The sequence below is a fragment of the Epinephelus lanceolatus genome, chromosome 17 (assembly GCF_041903045.1).
Source record: "Epinephelus lanceolatus isolate andai-2023 chromosome 17, ASM4190304v1, whole genome shotgun sequence".
In the NCBI taxonomy this organism is placed as follows: domain Eukaryota; kingdom Metazoa; phylum Chordata; class Actinopteri; order Perciformes; family Serranidae; genus Epinephelus; species Epinephelus lanceolatus.
In genome coordinates, this window is record NC_135750.1 from 27,140,327 (window position 1) to 27,160,171 (window position 19,845).

Here is a 19,845-nt window from a genome sequence, read left to right on the forward strand (position 1 = left end):
TCCATTTCTCAGTCGTTTTTTGCTTACAAAAAAACCCTTTGTAAAAAAAAGTTCATCAAATCAGTTGGCAGTTTTTTGGTTGATCAACAAATCAGTTTATGGAGTAAATGTTGCAGCTTTGTTATGTTGTGTTGTATCTTGTTGCATCATACCCTCAGTGCCTTTTGGGTGAACTTGGAGAGATCAGAAAAAGGGGTCAATATCTGAAAATTCGAGTGAGTGACATTTGCAATCCAAAGACTAAAAACCCCGACTGTCATGCTTGAGTCTCAAAGACCATTGTTGTCAGTATCTCACTGCTCCCTTTTTCTAACTGAAGTAGCTACCATCAAATCTTTCTCACTGCCTCCAGGAGACAGGCAACCCATACAGAGATCACTCATCAGTCAGTGTCTTCGTGTGTATGCGTGTCTGTTTTTAAAGTATGTGTGTCTGACAGAGATTAAAATGTGTTCAGGACTTTTCAAACACACATTTGTTGCATCTCTGCTGGCTGACAAATTCTCACTCTGCTCAGAGTTGATTCATTTACCATTTCTGTGAAGCAAACAGAGGGATGGGGACAGGATAAGAGAGCTAATCAAAAGAGGAGCTTCAAAGGAGGACAGAAAAAGTGTGTCCCTTGTAGCTTGTTAGATGAGGCCCCGTCTCTTTGAGGCAAGCTTCTGGGCCAGAGGTGACCAACATAATGGACATTGTGCACATTGTTGGTCTATTCTCCAGCTCCAGCCAAATAAACAGAGTGCTTTATAACTATCAATAAGACGACATTACAAGATGACACAGGGCACTGTGCTGAGGAATGATGGCAAAGAACCAAATTCAATCAGGGTCTTTTCACACCTTAAAGTCAGACCCAAGATGTGAACCAAGGTTTGCATTTTATGTTACATTGTACATTTGATGCGCTTAGTTTTGGTTTCACATGGCAATTATGCAAGCACACAAAATAATTATACATGACATATATCCTGCTGTCATTATCTACGTAAGCTGTGCCTCACTGTACTTGACATTGACTGTTTTATAGATGTGCTCTGCCATCCTCTTGTAACTCCTCATTCTCATCCTCTTAGAAAATAATTAAAAAGTGTCTGAGTGTCTTTTCCAGCTGACTGTTTACAAAGTCGTCTCCTCCTCTCCAAATGTGCTACAGCGGCTCATTTTGTTATGTTGTGTTGTTCATGGACTAACCAAAACCTACATTGTACATTTACTACCACTTGACAACTTTACTGTTAATTTCTCCCCCGCTCCAATCGCCAACACCTGTCTGCTCTGAGCGTAGCCACCGTCACTAAACCACACACACACAAACACAAACACACACACACACACACACACACACACACACCACACTGAGGCACTACAGTACTCTCATCACTTGACGACACCCTGCCAAAACGTCCTGTAATTGGTCTGAAAGTCCAAACCATTCAAAAAATGTTTTCACACCAGAAAGAAACCAAACCATGGATGGTTCAGTTTGATCTGGACCAAGACAATCTCTTTTCACCGGAACAAGTTCCAGCTGTTTGGACTGAGGGAGGTTTCACACTTGTATTTTGGTTTGGATCAAATTGAAAAATCCAAAAGTCCGGCGGACTTTCACACTTAATGAGGCGGGTGTGAAAGGACCCTCACACTCCAAGGGATTATAAAAAGTCAAACTTTTTCATATTGAAATCACCAAGAAATTGGCTCGATTTGATATTCAGTGACCTAACATTAACAAAGCAAATCAAAAAAAGCTATAAAACACAAGCATAGCCTAATGTCTTCAACCAGTGGCAGCTTGCTCCCTGAGGAGCCACTCAGTGTTACAGTATACAATGTTATGCCAAAAGTTAATTGTGTGCTGACAACTCTTAGCCACAGGAAAGACTGCATTGCTCTCCAGAATTAGATTTACATCACCAGTATCCCATTGTTCACAAAAGGCGAAGACAAAGGGTCACAAAACAACCAATTAAGCAAAGCTTCAAATCCTTTTTGCTAAGACAAAGGAACATGAATGCAAAGCGCACTTCAGTAACAACAAATTCTGAGAGGAATATACCAATGAATTCTGGGATAAATTATTCAAGCTGTTAAAAAGAAGGAAAAGGGTCTTTTGATTTGCAGTGGATTACTAAGAAATCCCACTCTTTGTATTTGACGCTTTAAAATAAAAAGAGCGACCACACAGGGTCACTGTGCTGTGATAGCTTTGTGTGTACCCTGATATTGCCAATGGCAAGTCTGCTGGATTTCAGAAGAGCCATTTATGTCGGCTTGTTGTTATGTTACACTCAAGCTGTACCACCGAGGGAGTAAAATACATAGAAATCAATAACATCCCCCAAATAACATTCGCAAACAAGAGAATAACAACAATTCTCATAACAGTTGTTAGAGGGGGATTTGTTGCACCTCCATTTTGATGCTGTTTTTTTTTTTTTATTATTATTGTTTTTCCGATTGTACAAGGGAGAGAGGTGGGTACATGATGTGCATGTTGTTTTTGGGCACCATATGGCACTTGTGGATGCAGCTGGGCTTTCTGCTCAGAGCTTCACATACAGTGAGCTGCGAGCGGTTGTGGCACAGTCACAGCGCTAAATAAAGCACTCACAGCCATCTATACTTAAAACACCCTGGCTACCATGGGGGGAAAAAACATTTGGAGAGAGAAAGTCAAGAAATCAAGACAATAAAGAAACCATAAACAAGTGAAAACTTGGATAATGAGTGTGAACTGGAGTTTACTTGTGCTGCTGTGATGTTTTTTCCTTTAACAACACAACAGGTCTAAGGAGAGAAAAGGAAACAAAGAAAAATCAAGGGAGAGATGAGCAGTGGGAATGTCAGCTCCAACAGCCTCTGGGCTGATGTAATGGTGCCTCGTCTCTCTGCTGTGTTGAGACTGAGATTGTTGTGATGGCCTGCTGGGTCTGTCTGTCTCTCCATCCTCTTTCTCTCCATCTCCCCTGCAGGGTCCCTTTTTCCTGGCTTTAGTGTGCCATTACAGTTTGTACTCGCCTGTCTGCTCTGCACCCAGCCATGCTTAGGTAGAGACCACCCCTCTAAACTATTCTCTGTAGCATCCTTCCATAGTCAAGGAGCTGCTTTCATCCCGCAGTCGGCCTCTACCAGAGGCCAGCTTTATCAACGGCTGAAAAATATAAAGAACATTCAGGCTCCCTCGATTGCAAGGTTGTCCGTGCTTTATATTCAAGGATATATTGAAGAGCAGAATTATAGGAACAGCACTGCCTTTTGGTCACATTTAAAAAGGCTGTGTAGATAATAGGCACAAACTAAACCGAGTGGCAGTGTAATAGGAGATACTGTCACAGAACAGTCTCACATGCCTTATTCAGGTTTGTGTTGGTGCACTGCATGACATGCAAATGCTTTACAAGAGAAATTTGCTCAAAGTTTGATTGTAAAGAAGGATGAGCCACTGTTCGCTCGGTGGCATTGAATCTGCGCAGCCATTAAATCTTACCTTTGAAGCCAAGACGATAGCTATCGACTCCTGTAGGAGAATCACACATGCATGAAGGAAAAACAATTTCTGTTCACAACTCAGATTTATTTATTCCTTGCTTTAGGCAAAGACAGTCTTATTTTAATTTATGGATGCTACATGAGCTTACTGAAGCGGGTGCCCACTCTCACAAGTCACCAGAACAAGGCTTGCTGGAGAGATAGTTAAAAAAACACACAATAAAAATACAGCTTCCATTTCCATTTTAAAGTATGTTATGAATATTCATAAATAAAGGCTGCTTGGATTCTGATTCAATTTAGGGAGCCTTTATAAAATCCCAGATATCAGACGGAGGATCTCATTGCCTGTGCAGGGAGATATCTAATACATATTGCGGAGCCTGCTTTAAAATACAAAAGCTCTCCTCTGCCTGCCTCCTTACATATCTCTCCTCCATGCAGATACTATAAAGCGATAAAATCCCTAGAATATCTACTGTTTGTTGCTTATAATGTTGCATTAAATTAAAGTCATCTGTAAAGCTAAGAACAACACAACTAAATACTTGAACAAAACCGCATATTTAGACCTGCTATGTAAACAACAGATGGCATCGTTTGGTTCTATGAACTGTTAAAACATCAGCAAATGACCTGTGCTGCAGTGTCCTACATCTCCATCTAATATAAGGGGGTGTGCTCAGAATAAATAGATTCTTACATTAACAAGTAATAATGCTGACGATAGTGAAAATGAATAAAACACCAAGCTTTGTATTATTTAGTGTGACTGAGCTGGGACTGAGATGCTTAGCTGTGATAAACACTTCCATATGTGCAATATTGAGCTATGTGAGAACAGCAGGCTGTCAACAAACATCGCCGACAACTGGGAGCACGTGGATTTAAATGTGCGGAGGCGAAAGATGGTATTTGAGAACACTGTAGCGACATGTCTGTCTATAACACATCCTACGGTGAAGGATCGCTAATATGTGGAGTGTGAACATCGTCATACAGGAGGCTTTACCGATTAACAACATAATGAACGGGTCAAAGGAGTAGAAGCTTTCAAGCTGGTAATTTTGAAATCAAATGTGTCCACAGCCACTGATGCAATATAGCTACAGTATTTTAGATACTATGAATCAGTGCACACAGCTGACCAAATAACCCAACAACAAAATTAGACAGAATTATTCTTACAACATTTACTTTAGGATCAAAGAGGCAGCACATTTCTTCTTTCTATATTTCTTGTCCTTGCTCTTGTGTCTAAGAGCATCAGATTTATCGCTCTTTTTGTCCACTATTAGCAATTTGGCAAAAGAAAGGGAAAAATAAATAATTCAGTATATCATATATTTATAATTAATGCAGACAGGTGTGTCCTTGTGGAGAAATTAAGCTCAGCAAATGCTCAAATTAGTTTGTTTGATTGGTTTGAATTTGCTACAATGGATACATTTGTTTAGGAAATGTACAAATTTGCCACAAACCATTTTCCGTCTTGCCTGCAATCAAGGTAAGCTCTTTTGTCTGAACGCAACATCAGACAGCCAACAGCGTGTGTTAATACAAAACATATTATATCGCCATCCCTGAGTTATTGGTGCTCGCAAATTACCACTTGATTGTGAGTATAAGACTGTTGAAAACAGAAAATAAGGCACCAGGTAAGACCTCCACACTGACTCCTGATTAGGTGTATGCATATATGTGTAGCAACCTCACGTTCGTCTCTCCTCAAATTGTTTGATTCATTACTCATTCCTCCCATCATTATGAGGCATTTTATTACTCCTTTCAATGAAGCAGATTTAACCTCTATAGCCATGAGCAGGCAGCCTGATTACAGTTATTATTTTTAATAAAGGGTATTGGCTCGGGAATCATTTTGGTCTTGTCCTGTGAATAGCTGGTTACGCGTGGCTAAGTCGGGCTGTGTTGGCCTGCATGAGATTCAATATCCGAGACAGTTTGAGTCTGCACTCTGTCCAAGGCCCTGCTCCTCTATACAAAATGCAATCTGCCTGCAATCAGGAATGACACCACTGTTTACTGCTTGACAGTGCCACCACACAGTACACGGCCCATGGTAACCCTAGACAGTGACAGACACTGGCGGGCTCAGGCAAGACACAATCAACAGGCTGGAGTGAAGCTTTCCAGTGATGGAAAGCCTGCAGTGTTTGTAGGACGTATTCCAATGGCTTTTCAGAGAGGATGGAGAAGGCTATCTCAGATAGATCTAACTGGAATGTTCACTCTCACCCTAAATTAATTGAATGTCAGTCAAAGAGAAAGTGAAATGGAGGTGAGGGAGTGACTCAGACCTTTGTGTTAGTGTAGTGGTGGGAGAGGGGCGGCTGGGGCTCACAAATCTAACCCTCAACTTCACCAGGAAAAAACCCTTAATCAGTGTCAATGTGAGCAAGAGAAAAATGGGGATAAATAAAGACGGATAATACCATGTGGTCAATGAATGAACATAAATGAGGGGTATGCAGAAATAGAAGTTAGAGCTAAACAAAATGGCTGGCCTCATCATGGAGCTCAACTGGACTGGCTGAATGCAAATAAAGGCTAATATATGGCAACCTGATGAAAATTACCTAATTTAAAGTTTCCTGCCTTAAAACTTTGTATTTATTTCCTCTAAACACTGTCTTTTCTTTAGCCTTAATAATTCAATATTTGTATTATTGTCAACAAGACCAAAACCAGCGATGTGTAAGTCCGTCTCTCAATACTTTGTGACTTTCCTACCCTGTCTGTTCTGCCGAGCCTCCAGCCAGTTTGTTCTTACTGAAAGTGGCAATGTTTTAAAAACAGGTCACAAATATACATGGTCTTGAAAAAGTATTAGAATTTCCTACAACAGTTGGGCACTTAAGTTTTCAGCAAATGTTACTCAAACAAGTGTAAATAGTGTGTTTGTTGGCAACTATTTTCAGCCATGGTTTAATACACATTTGGTGCTCTAATGAGTAATACAACAGCAGGTTGGTGAAACGGACTCTTAAGGATGCATTCGTAAATCCAATCTGACACTCTACACTAAAATGAGAGCGCTGTTGTTCAAAGAAACAGAGCGTTCTACTTATTCATGAATTAATGAACCTTTAAGTTAATCACACTTTCACTCCACATGGCACTCTGCTGCTCCGTCCTCCCAGACAGAGTGTCCAGAGAACGCACTGCTGCTCTGGCAGTGTGGTGTTCGAGAACTTCAAATTTAAGAATGGCCCAGTTTGTGCCAGAGTGTGCTCCGGCACTCAGAGTGAGTATTTCCGAATGCAGCCTATATAAACTGAAGGTACAGGTCACCCTGTGCAACAGTTTGGCTCATTTATGTGTTTAAATAGCAAACAATGGAGGTCTATGGTACAGAGGAATATGTTATATCAGGCGTTGGATACTACATATTGTCATCTTTAATTTACACCTTATATTTTGAAATTCTCATGGCATGTCTGTGTCAGCATTTCAATCTGATTTCACCTCCTGCTGAAACATTCAAACAGTGTTGGCGACCTAACACCAGGCAGATAATGGGAAGCATCATATTGTTGTTCAGAGATTCAGTGTAGTATTGTACCATGATGAAACACACATTTTTCAAGTGTTGACATTAAATAATATTGAACACTGCCTGCTTTATTCTGCCCAGAAAAGAACAATGCATTACAACATAATAGTCAGTCTCAATTTTTTTTATCTACTATGATTGACTGTTCTCAGCACCTCCGTCGTGGCTTCCAGAGATGTGTTATACCCCCTGAGGTCCCCTGCAATGCCTTGAACTTCCCATACAAAGTGATGTAGCATGGGTGAAGTGGATCTTAGACAGGCTGAGATTGATTTCAGGAGAAAACTACTTTGACAAACAGCAGACAACAAAAACAACGCTGACCATACTAATTCAATTCACAAGTATACAAATACACAAGGCTGACCGAGAAAATCGCATTGATAGAAAGTCAGTCAGCGAAGCTCTCAATCAGATCAAATCAAATCAGATCAAATCAAATCCAAGCAAATCAGATCTTACCTTCCATCTCCACAGTGGACTTTGCTGTGTCGTCGTCTTCTGCCTTTGCAGCAGGCTGCTCTTCCTCTGCTGGAAAAAGGAAGCAAACCTCTGATGTTTGTTGTGCTACACATTCACATGACATTAGTGTCTTTGCAAACAGGTGACTGCACCCCCCATGACCTGCTGTGTTTTCAGTGACGTTAACATGCAGAATATTCCGGTTTATACCCTTATTCTGAAAAACTCAATGTTCCTTCTAAGCTGTTTACATGGCTAATGGCAAAGAATATTCAACTAATGTTCCGTGTCCTAACATATCATCTATCACGTCAAAATATAGAAAAGTCGTAGCCGCTTGTGCCATTTTGCTTCTTTGGATCAAAATAGGATTTTGTGAAAGTTTTCCCCTGGTGGCGGACTTGTTTGACCGTGAAAACACATTTCCCCCCTTTCATTCCTTAAGCCCCCTTCTTGAAAAGGTCAGTGTTGCGATATTTGCACATATCCAAAAAACATGTTGATAGCAAACTTAATGTTTAGGCGTGTTTCTTCCAAGCAGAAATGTGGACTTTTTTTGGGCACGCATTGCTACCCCACATCCTTGCAAACTGTTGACTAGTTGGCTTGTGTACAACACATCAATGACAACGAACAGAGCTGACTGTAAACAGACAAGAAGTTGACATGCAAGTTCCGAATGCCCTGTATACATGTCCAAAGAATAGTCCTAAAGTTGCCAACGATATAGCACTTACAATAACCATGACCTGGATGACTGAGAATCTTCACTGACAATAGTCCTAAAACCTGAATGATACTGGCGTACCCCACATGTCTTGATTAGAAAATGCTTTATTCCAAAAAAGGCCTATTTGCAAATATTTGAAAGGAATATGCTGTTGCCACTACTTGTACCAAATATTGCCATATTTGGAATGATAGTTGTATGTTAGTGTGCATGTCAATATAGTCATTGAGATCAGCTTTATGTATATGTTAGTATGCTTAGTGTGTGCACTATGAGGCTCAAGTGATGGAATATTGTATGTAAAAGTGCACACACTCCGAGCCAATCCCTCCTCACTTGGTTCTGCTCATTCTGTGCAGAGAGATGAATTTGCATAGATTCAGACACTGACAGCAAGAAATAAAAAAACACCCTTATTGTGCATTTGTAGTGTTCCATCTCCCAACCGTGTAATTTTAGACTGCCACTAAACCAAAAAATGTAAACATCAATGTTTCCATTTTGTTATGATGTCATTATGTCAGCCATCAGGGTTTCACACATTGAACTGACTTATTCATATCTAACTGCCTCAGTGCCCTGTGGATATTTTGCTACATGCAGTGATAAAATACAATTACTATCAGGAAATCAGACCATCACCTGAACCTTTTTCAATTTGGTACGAATATTTGTGACTGTCAACTCGTGTACCTCAAAGTGTTTGATGTACAAGAATAAAACCAAACACATATACCCCTGAGTACATACCTTTGTCCTCATCTTTATTGTTGTCAGTGCCTTTGTCTTCTTCTTTCTCTTCGTCATTGTCAAAGCCAACATCGTCATCTTTGTCTTGGTTTTCATTTTCATCTTTGTCCTTTTCTTGATTTGGCTCCTCGTTTCCTGAATTTTCATCTGGAGGCACACAAACATCGAAACATAAAATGAAGTACGTTTTGAAGGATTAATTCAGGCAAAGGGAATTAAAGCCTTCACAATTAAATCATGTAACACATGGCAGAAAACAAGCTCATACGTCATAATGCTGACAGAAATCTCTCATAAACATTTTCACATCAACAGGTTGTTCTTTACCGCGGGGGCTGACAGGAAAGAAGGGTAAACTGTCAGAAACTTTAAAAAGCCACAGTTTCAGAAGAAAAAGTGCTTGCTTTAGGCTGTACAAATTGTATTAAATGTAGATCTATAAAACCGATATTTCCTGTCCTTGATTATGATTGGCTGAGGCTTTCAAAGCCGTCATAAAACACTCTATAAACACACAGCTGCTACCACACAACGTCAGTATTACTGCCCCAATTAGTCACCTGCTATCATATGTGATACAGAGCTGAAGAGGACAACAGCCAACAACAGCTTAGTATGAATCATGTATCATTCAACAGGATGAGAACGGTCAAAGGTAGAAGTATGCACCGCTGTCATTCAATGTGTGTGGTCTCCGACTGGAGTATAGTCCTGAGAGCCTGGACCCTGGAACATCTTCCAATCCCAATCCCAGTCCTGCCTGAGACATGGAAAAGTCGATAATAAGAGGGGAATGTGTGTGTAGACTTGTACTACGCATACTATGGACACAAAAGTCTTTTCACACTGTGACAATTATGAGACACGTCTCTAACGTGGGAACTGATGGTCCCCAGTGGCGCCCCCAAAAATGGTTTATAGTGGCGGCCAAAAAAAAACACAAAGATGCCGGCAAGAGATCCTACAGTGAGGAAACCCACTGTTTCCAGTGACAGCTGTTGCTGCTGCTCAATACACCGTCCCTTTATCTCCATCAGAATCGGACAAGCTACACCAACTATCTATGGGGTAAGTTGACAGTGTTACTTTATATAGCTTGATTAGCCTTGGCCCAGATATTCACTGGCTGCACCAGATCAGCCCACAATATTTGTCCTCACCCCTAGAAGCTTTATTGTCTCCTGATGATAGCCAGTAAGTTCCAAGGTTGGTTATAATGTGACTTCAACATGACAAGGACTTTTTTTTTTTTAATAATGTTAGGTAAACTAGAGCTCATGCAGGTAAACTTCTTTGGCGCCATGTTGCCATAGCTTTGTAAAGCAGCCCTACACCAGCCCTACGTCACTTTGTGTGTTGCTTGACAACCATTCTAGTAAATGTCACCAAAGGACTACACTACTTGGCGGAAGAATAATTATTCGTTAACAATAAATCATTGCATTTTTTGTTGCTGTGTGTTTATTTCATGAAACTTTGCCAGGTATATCTAGTAACTGTTTTATGAAAGCAATAAGCCGCAAGAGGCCATGCTTTACAGTGATTTTAGAACAGCTAAGGGGCGTTGTTTGGCAGCTGATGTACAATAGTCCAGGATATAAAAACATGTAATGGTTGGTGTTATGAGGGTGTCACTTAGTGGTCGTGAGACTGCTGGTGTTTGCTAGGGTGGTGGTTTCTATCATTTGGAGGGAAAGTAGTGCTGAAATATGTACAAGATAATGAACAAAATGTGTGTAAATGGAATAATACAAAGCGAAATGTGAAGGAGCAGAATACTCACAGCAAGTAAAAGTGCTAATAAAGGTCTGTGTGCAAAGGTTATATTTTACAAATTAACCACAACTACATTATTGAATAACATATCGATCTGTGGTCTCTGGTTTTCACCTAGAACACACACACACGCTCACACACATGCTACACACACACACACACACACACACACACACACACACACAAAGCAGAATTATGCAACTGCTGTATTTTTGGCTGAATTAGTCTGCAGGTGTTGTTTTATATTGTATATCTTTGCTCCTCCTAGCTCCTACCTCTCTGTTTGTGTCTCATGAGAAAGTAATTACATATCTCAGGTTTTGGATAGCATCCCAGGGCTGCATTTGCTATAACTCTCTCATAGAATATCTACAAAATTCATGCTCAGAGAGGCTCTATCTGTCAAATCTTTGTCAATGGGATGGGATTTGAATAAAACAAAAACAGAGGAGAGGCGAGGCGCTGCTCACTGCCAGTATGCAAATGCAGAATCTTAATTATATACCAGCAGCACAGAGGATATTCGGAGAAAGAGAAATGGTTCTTGCTCAAAGTTAATGGTTGCCTCTCTGTAACACACACACACACACGCACACACTCTCAATTCACTTAAGGCCCTCGCTGTCAGCGCAACAAAACATATCAGAGTTTCATGGTCTGTTCATCCAGCCCGTACAGATGCATTCAGAGCTTTGTATACTAGTTATTCCTCCGCTGCTAACAAGACTGATCAGGTTAGATCTTAAATCAAACTCCGAGCTTAAGTGAAAACCAGAGCAATGAGCTGCATGTTGGTCAGCTCTTTTCCAGAGATAAGAGTCAGATCGATGTGCAATCCGTCCCTCTCGGTGAGTGATGCATAGAGTGGTGGCAATCTGCACACTGACAATAACACGTAATCACACCCCTGGTCCATACAGGAGCCTTGGCTTGTAACTGTACTGTACCTGGGTTTTGACTCGCCATCTCCACGTCTTCATTTCCCGGAACATCTAGAGACAGAAGAGGAATTCAAAAGAGTGGAAAACATTTGAGCTCAGTGCTGTTGCCTGGAGTTGAATTGACTTGGCTTCCGATATCACCTCAAACAGCCTTTTCATTCCATCTCTTTGTGTAGCTTTTTCTTTGTACAGCAGTATGAGAGCAATGGAACCACAAAGACATGCATAAATTAAGTGACAAAAAAGAAGGGAAAAGAATGTCACTTCTAAAACCATACATAATTAAGGGATTTCTTTGTTCCATGCTTCTGTGATAAGAGAGTTTTTTTTTTTGTTAGTGGTGGCACACAGGATGGAAAGACTGAATTGGAGCGACTCGAAAATTCAATTTTTGATGACAAATGACATCAAGAAGCACTGGTAGAGCCGAGGGGCTCAGAACATGTGTTAATGGTCCGTGGAGTTACATTACCATCGTCACCCTCTTCTTCGTCACCTATTTCCTCTTTACCTGAAAAAAGGAGGGAGAGGAATCATCAGCCAAACACTCACATGGAAATAATGCCAGTCGTTCAAATTTGAAAAGCAACGCCACCAGTCATACTGATGATCACAAACTGTTCATCTCTAGGCAAAGGATTCATCTTGTGAGAGCTGCCACCACATTTTAAAATGTTTACTAACTGTCCCCTGTTACACTTGCCTCACATTCACAATGTATTTTTTTTTACATAGTGTATTCTATCCATGGTCTAAGGTACTGCTAGGGAAACCTACTACTGCACTTGCAAATAACAACTCCTTTTGTTTGAAATACAACAATTACTTTATTAGCTTTACTTGTCTTACATTGCCAGCTTTGAACTTCAGTTGTTGAAGGGTTACAGAAGTATTACTGTTTTAATATAAAGTGTTTCACATGTGTATCAGTAGGAACTAGGTACGAAGAGTGGATCCAGAGTAAGGGCTCTGACACATCAAGCCAACAGTGGGCCATCTGAGCTTCTGCCACCTTTGTTTTTGGGGTGTGCCCCGTACCACTGGCAATAGTTGGCCCTTGTTGGCTGTTTTTGGCCAATTAAGCATGTTGATTAGGCATCAGAGGTGGCAAAGCCAATCAGTGAGAAAAATCAACTGGCAGTTGAGCTCAGTGCGTGAGAAGTGCCATGGAAGTGAGGAAAGTAAACAAAGTAAAGTAAACTGCTAAAATCAAGAGGGGGTGAAATCAAGAGACTACCACCGGCTGCTGGTTTTGAGTTACTTCCTCTCAGGCAGGTGCAGAATGTACATGCTAGTTGGCCATTGGCTGTGGTCTTTGCAGTGTGTTTAAGTGCAACTTTGTGTCTGTGACCCAGGCGATGTGAGGTGACACAACAGTCAGTCTTTGAGCCACTAGTTCTTTGATGTCTGTTTGGTGTGTCTGGGCCTTAAAGGAGTCTACAGCCATGCTAGCAGCTCTATCAGCCTGTCGCTAGGCACAGCAGTACTTTGAGCTAAATGCTAACATTAGCATGCTTCAGTGTATGTCCTTGTATTAGTCTGTGTCCCCTCTCTAAATTTGGAAATTTTTGCAGGTCCTTGAAGGCAGCGCAAGCAGAACTTTGCTTTTTTCAATTCAACAGCATTTGTGGAGTTTTGAGTTGTGGGGTGAATAACTCATCAATTGAGCCGATCACAGCTGATCAGATCAGATCAGATCGATATACGAGAGAAGCAGCTGTTTGTTAGTGACAGGAAACTTTAGAACCACCGCACTGAAAGTTAAGTTTCACTTTTCACTGCGTCTGATGTTCTGCTGCTCTGCCTGGGCTCTCCATCTGTGGAGCAAATAATAACCGAATTGTGGAATGTGGCGGCATATGTTTTAATTGTGGTAGCCTGCCACAAATAAATGAATGTTTAGGAAACCCAGTACTTAAATGCACGCATACAGTGACAATGCTAGCACGTTGACATTAGCAGGTAACATTGTACTGTTTACCATGCAAACGATTGTAGTATAGTATCGTATATTATAGTATAGTGAATATAATACTGTGAACTTGAACTATTAACATGATGCTTACAAGTATCATGTTTCATCTAATCCATGAAAACATATTTGACGAGGGGGTCTTGTTTTCTACACTGAAGAATGACACTCATACTGTAGCCTACATACAGACATCATACTGGCTAACCAACCTTAAACTGTCATGAAAGTATCTGCCTAACTAATCTACCCAAAAAACATGTCAAAATCTGTCCAGTGTATACACCAAAGACAGATTTCAGTTGAACATAAAACAAATTTAATCCCTGCATCATATCTGTTACCCCCACCCTCCTCGCCCCTTTTCTCACTCTCGCATATTCTTAGACACACACACAGACACACAAATAAACCAATGACATTTGGGACAAATTGAGTAAATGAAAGCCATGACACCAATAAGGGAACATGCTATACAATGGCTATTGTGCAGCTTCTATAATTGCTTTTTTAACAAGCTGTAGAGAGAAACCATTTTTTCATATCTTTGCAATTTTGCCCTGCACTCAGAACAATAAAAATGCCAGCCTCTATTAAATGGGGAAAAGGCCAGTTCTACCAGTGCTGCATGTTTTACTCAAGTGCCTCTGTCCATCACGCAGAACGCTGGTGACACACAGTAGATGGCAATCCTTTCGATTAATCATGACTGGCATTTTGAGATGGAGCCACAGACAGGGCTGAAAAGAATACTTCATTGGGAAAAGCAGTTTAAGATGAATGCCTCGCTGGTCATGAGGTCACCCTAAACCTTTCTTCTGCGTTTAAAAATTATGCATGGCTGCTGTATCTGTCTAAAGTGATCCCAAACAACAATATATCAGATACGACAAAAGGCTGGATGTAATTTCCTCCCTGTTATTTGATCATTCGTATTTGGCTTATTGAATGGAACAGTGTTCAATTTGTGATAAAGGATGTTAAGGGACAGATTGTGGATAAACATACACACACACTCACACACAAATGAGACAACAAAAGATTCTATGTAGGGCAGATGTGTTTTATAATGGATCCAAGTTGAGTTCAATTACAACAGTGTCTCTCTCTCACAAAGTAAAATCCCAACCAGCACCTGAAGTCTCACTCATGTCCTCCAAACAGCAGGTGGCAGCATTGTCACAGCTTTCCTACCCAGTCCTCACTGTACTGTAGAGCCTTCTCTGTGAGTCAGGGTCTACCATACTTCACACAGAAGGGCTCCGGCCGAAGTCCTCACCTCACGACTTTTAGTGTTAATACTCCCATAAATTCCACTTTCAGAAATATAGTAGAGACTAAAAGGCAATTTTAGACACTCGCCTGCACTCGTATTGAATGAGCGACAGCGCTGTGGTGTTTTTTTTCCTGAATAAAATGTTAGTCTCACACACGCTTAAATGATTTATTTATGTCAACATCAGATTCAGGAGCACAATATCACAAATACATAAACTATTTAGATGTTGATATGCAACCTTCCCTGTGTGTCCTACTTGCATGACCGTTGAGTAAACACCAACTACAGATGATATTTCCTAGGAGGTAAAAGCAGTATCTCATGTTTAGGAATGAATAAGAATGTGAACAAGTTAACTTGCACACACACACACACACACACACACACACACACACTCACACACACCCAAGCTATGCTCTATCTCTTCCCCCAGCCCTGTCTCCTTTTGCTTCCATTAAAGCAAACTGGAGCAAAGGACAAAAAAGATTAAAAAAACAGGGAAATGTGAAAAATTCATGAGACATGTGTAAAGGAAAAGGGGCTCTGAGATGACCAACAGCTATCATTCAAAGACCTTTTGCATGTGAAATGTGTGTGTGCTAGTAAAGTGCAAGTGTGCCTGTGGGCGATGCTTGACGGGGTGCCACAGTGTAAAAGATGGTATCCCGTGGAGAGGCTCACTGTCTGTCCACACATAGCGTTATTAATCTGCATGTCCATCCACGCTCCGTGCCATCTTTCACCATCTCCCCCTCTCTTCCTCAAATCTTTCCCAGAAAGCTCGAGCATGCCAGGCAAACAGACCCAGCCAGGCATTGATTCCTGGCGCAATGTTCACATGTTACTGTGCCCTGTGACATCCACTAATCTCACTAATACCAATCTGATATCAAATAATAGACAGTGTGGGGCTGCCTGCCAACTCAGGTGTGCTCTAAAGAGACTGTTCTCCGCCCTGGACCTCTGTGCCAACATTCGTCTCTGTGTCTCACCCACCCTCTCCCACTCTTGTCTTTCTTCTTTCTATAGCTCGCAGCATCTGCATGCTGTGCTTATGTTTCATGTGGATTACATCACAACACAGCTCATCACACACACACAGTTAATCTGTGACCCTCTTTTGCAAATACACTTCGAGGGTTGTTTGTAGTTAACGAGGGATCGCGTATTGGCCTCTTTTGAAGAAGAGCTGAAATACTGTTTCTCATATCTGAACAACTCCCCTGTTGTGTTGGTCTTAAAGGGACAGTTCACCCCAAAAGCAAAAATACACATTTTTCTTCTTACCTGTAGTGCTTTTAATCAATCTAAATTTTGTTTTGGTGTAAGTGTTGGAGATATCGGCCTCAGAGATGTCTGCCTTCTCTTTAATATAATGGAATAGATGGCTCAAAGTGCCAAAAGAAAAAAAAAAAGACACATTTGAAAAACACAACAGCAATGTTTCTTCCCAGAAACCCTGACCTAGTTACTCAAGATAATCCACAGACTTTGTTATTATTGCGCAGAAGGAAGCGTACACGTAGTCATAGACGGGACGCTTGTGACAGCAAAAGTGGTGAACATTAAAGCCGTCCTCCTCGGCTGAGCTGTAGCATTAGCAACATTAGCTAGCTCAGTGGTGCCAGGTGAGGCAGCAGTAGATGCACAATTTCTTCTGCATGATAATATGGTTGGCAGATGTAGTTCAGTAGGAAGAAAATAGTTTCGAAAAGAAACTGCTCACAACAAGGTCTGTGGATTATCTTGAGTAACCCGGTCATGGTTTCTGGAAAGAGACATAAGCCTCTTTTCCACTGCAGGGACTTTTATCAATTACCTGGGATTTTGAAAATCCACCGAAATTTACCCGGGTAAAAAACTTTCCCTCAATCCCAGACTTTCCCTGAAAAAAGTACCTAGTAGGGGGGTAGGACTTTTCAGATTACCCGGAAGTCTTGAGGGGCGGGGCTGTTAGCTGAAGAACGCTGATTGGTGGAACACACACTTGCAGTGTTCCGCACTTCCTGGCACGGGCAGCCGCTGCAAACTTTATTTTGTTTCTACAAGCTTCACTTTGTTTGTGTTTTGATTAAGGATGGGTACTGAAACCCAGTACTAAATTAGCCCTGGGGCTAAATTATCAAAGACCATATCGATAAGTGCTAACGGTATCGGTTCTCCTCTGCGCTCTGTGCTGGCGCTGAACTCCTCCACACACACACACACACACACTGATGCGACATGGTAACCGGTGAACAACCGAGCGGCCGCGGTGGATACAAAGTGAAACAAAGCTACACTCGTTACTGTAAGTGACATTAGCCCTTAGCGAGTAAGAAGCCAATACTTTATCAATACATGTGTTCAGCAAGCATGAACATGTATACATGTAGACAGCGATATTCAATATGCTCCGTCTAAAGTCTCTCATCCACCGACACTAACATTATGTCTTACACAAGGTCAGCAAGCTAGTTCGGCTGATAGCGAATTGTTACTACATGTAATAAGCTCAAATGACAGCTGTCTGTATGCAGACCAACTTAGTTTGACACTTATCGTAAAATACTTTTAAACTTAGCAGCTGGTTTAGACAAACTCTCTCTACCAGCACTATGTTACCAGTAAACAAGCTGGTGGAGCCAAATACAGGGCACATGCCGAATCATCTACGTCATCATGCTAATTTGAATACATTTTCCGGAGCTTTGAGGTACGGTGGAAACGCAGATTACCAGGAATTCTTTTACCCAGGTAAACAAATTCCTGGTAATAAAAGTTCCTGGAAATGTTGGTGGAAAAGAGGCTATTGTTGATGAGTTTGGCACTTTGAGTACCACAAGCTGAGTGCCATCTAGCTCCATTATATTTGAGAGAAGGCAGACATCTCTATGCCACCATCTGCAACTCACACCAAAACAATCTAGATTGAGAAACAACACAACAGGTAAAAGGAAAATATGTACAGGGTGAAGTGAATTTAAATAATACTTGAAGATTGAAAAGTCTCATGAAAGTAGGACATTTATTAAAGATTTATGAGCCATAAGTGTTTAGAAAAGACAAGGAACAAACTGACAAAAGCAATACATAGTATATTAACATTCAAAAAAGTAGAATAAAAAAATACACAGTAACATAATATGAGGCATGCTTTGATGTTTATATAATAAGATGGAGAAGCTGCTGTCTTGATTGAATGGTTAGTTGTACCACAGGTTATGTGCCGTTTTACATAGTTGGGTATTTGTGTTAATTGTATGCTTTTTTACTATTTTCTTCTTTCAGCCCACTGAGGCAGAAGAGGCATTTTACTTGTGTGAAGTTGCAGCAGTAGCAGTTGCTGTGTGTGGGACAGCCCTATAATTACCTTTAGTCCACTAACCAGTGTGTTTATCGTGGAACAGCAGTGGAGAAAACCTTTCAAAGAATGCTTTCTCTTCATCATGTGCCGTTGCTAAAACCCCCTCATATCTGACCCATGGACTGAGAAGAGTGAATCCCCCTGAGGAGAGTGATGGATGTGATGGATCGCACTGAGGCATATTGACAGACACACTCCACCAACTGTGCTGCAGCATAATTTATTCTAAAAAGTGCTCCACATATTATATCGACCATACCAAATAGGTGACCTGCTTTGCTGGCTCTATAGACAAGATGGTGAAAAATAGTGTGTAAAACACTGGTGTACAGAGGTTGTAGAGACTCCCAGCCATCTTGCGTCTGTCTCTCACATATGACAGTCTGTTTTTGGAGCTCATGTTTCCTCTGCTCTGTGCTATCTTGACATCTGAGTGTTTTCTATGATTAATCCTTCCTATGTGCTACATTGAACCAGACCTAACCTTTACAGTGCAGGCAGTACAAAATCATTTCATTCCTTTCCTGTGAGAGAGGTTGTCTCAAGGACTGAGTGTTCCCATGCTAGAAAGCTGTGCCAAGGCCTTTTGTGAATGGATTAGTTACTATTAAGCTGCCGGGCCTGATAAATTAGGATTTATAAAGATTATTACAAAATACTTATGCCCTCCTAATGCTGGTGATTGAATTTGTGAATCATATTGAATTACTGCTGTGGATTATAGAAAGGTATGTTGAATAGGCAGGGAGAAATGACTTATTGTGCTTTGTTTAACAACGCAGAATGTATTGACGCCCTTGAAGTGTCTGTGCTATCTAGTCCAGCCTCTCACAATCAGCCGAGGACCCGTTTCCCCAAAGAAAACAACCATGACTGCTATCTTCAAAAATTCCCTGCAACCTTAAGGCTTGAAGACAAATGGATGGTGTACGATTTTAATTGCCTACTAACACCCTCCAGTGTAAGAATCTAATTATCTTTGGTCCATCGTATCGGAGAAGCCTATAACTGTTTCAATATTACACATCCAAAGGGGCTGAAACTGCAGAATAGCCAGATAATGGCTTCTTAAACAAGTTTGCCTCTAAGAAAACATTCTTTTAAAAAAGACCAAGCTTCATCTTGTATTCATTTCCCCAAAGAGGAACTTGGCACCAGAGAGCAAGAGATTACCGACCAAGAACACACTCCATTACTTCAAACACACAAAACAAATTAATATGTAAACACATATCAATGTGCATTGTTTCCTCCACTAGCTACTTGGCATGTCCAAAACATGCAGTCATCATGAATAAAATACAAACAAACACACATGCATGCAATCACACACACTCACCAATAGGCTTACCTCTGTTACTGTCTTCACTTTCTTCCTTGGTTGTGGATTTTGTGGATGGCGGTGTGTTATCTATAAATAAACAAAAATAAATGGTGATTTACAGACGGGGGAGTGACACATCGTTATCCCCCAACGGCATCAGGATGCGAAGGGCGTGATTCCTTGTCAATTTGAACTGCTA

The 19,845-nt window shown here is 41.0% G+C and overlaps 1 protein-coding gene across 3 annotated transcripts in view; it reads right to left on the minus strand.

The window, feature by feature from the left end:
- The window catches only part of macrod2 (mono-ADP ribosylhydrolase 2), a 473,134-nt gene that overhangs the window by 16,860 nt on the left and 436,429 nt on the right, over nt 1–19,845 (minus strand). Inside the window, exons 11-15 of one of the 3 annotated variants that reach the window (XM_033612904.2) lie at nt 19,674–19,733; nt 12,198–12,236; nt 11,732–11,776; nt 9,009–9,155; nt 7,529–7,594 (exon numbers count right to left, since the gene is read on the minus strand). In XM_033612904.2, coding sequence (XP_033468795.1) covers nt 7,529–7,594; nt 9,009–9,155; nt 11,732–11,776; nt 12,198–12,236; nt 19,674–19,733 — 357 coding nt within the window. Of the gene's footprint in view, nt 1–7,528; nt 7,598–9,008; nt 9,156–11,731; nt 11,777–12,197; nt 12,237–19,673; nt 19,734–19,845 lie in introns of all 3 variants that reach the window. The other 2 variants (XM_033612903.2, XM_033612905.2) reach the window with 2 other exon arrangements.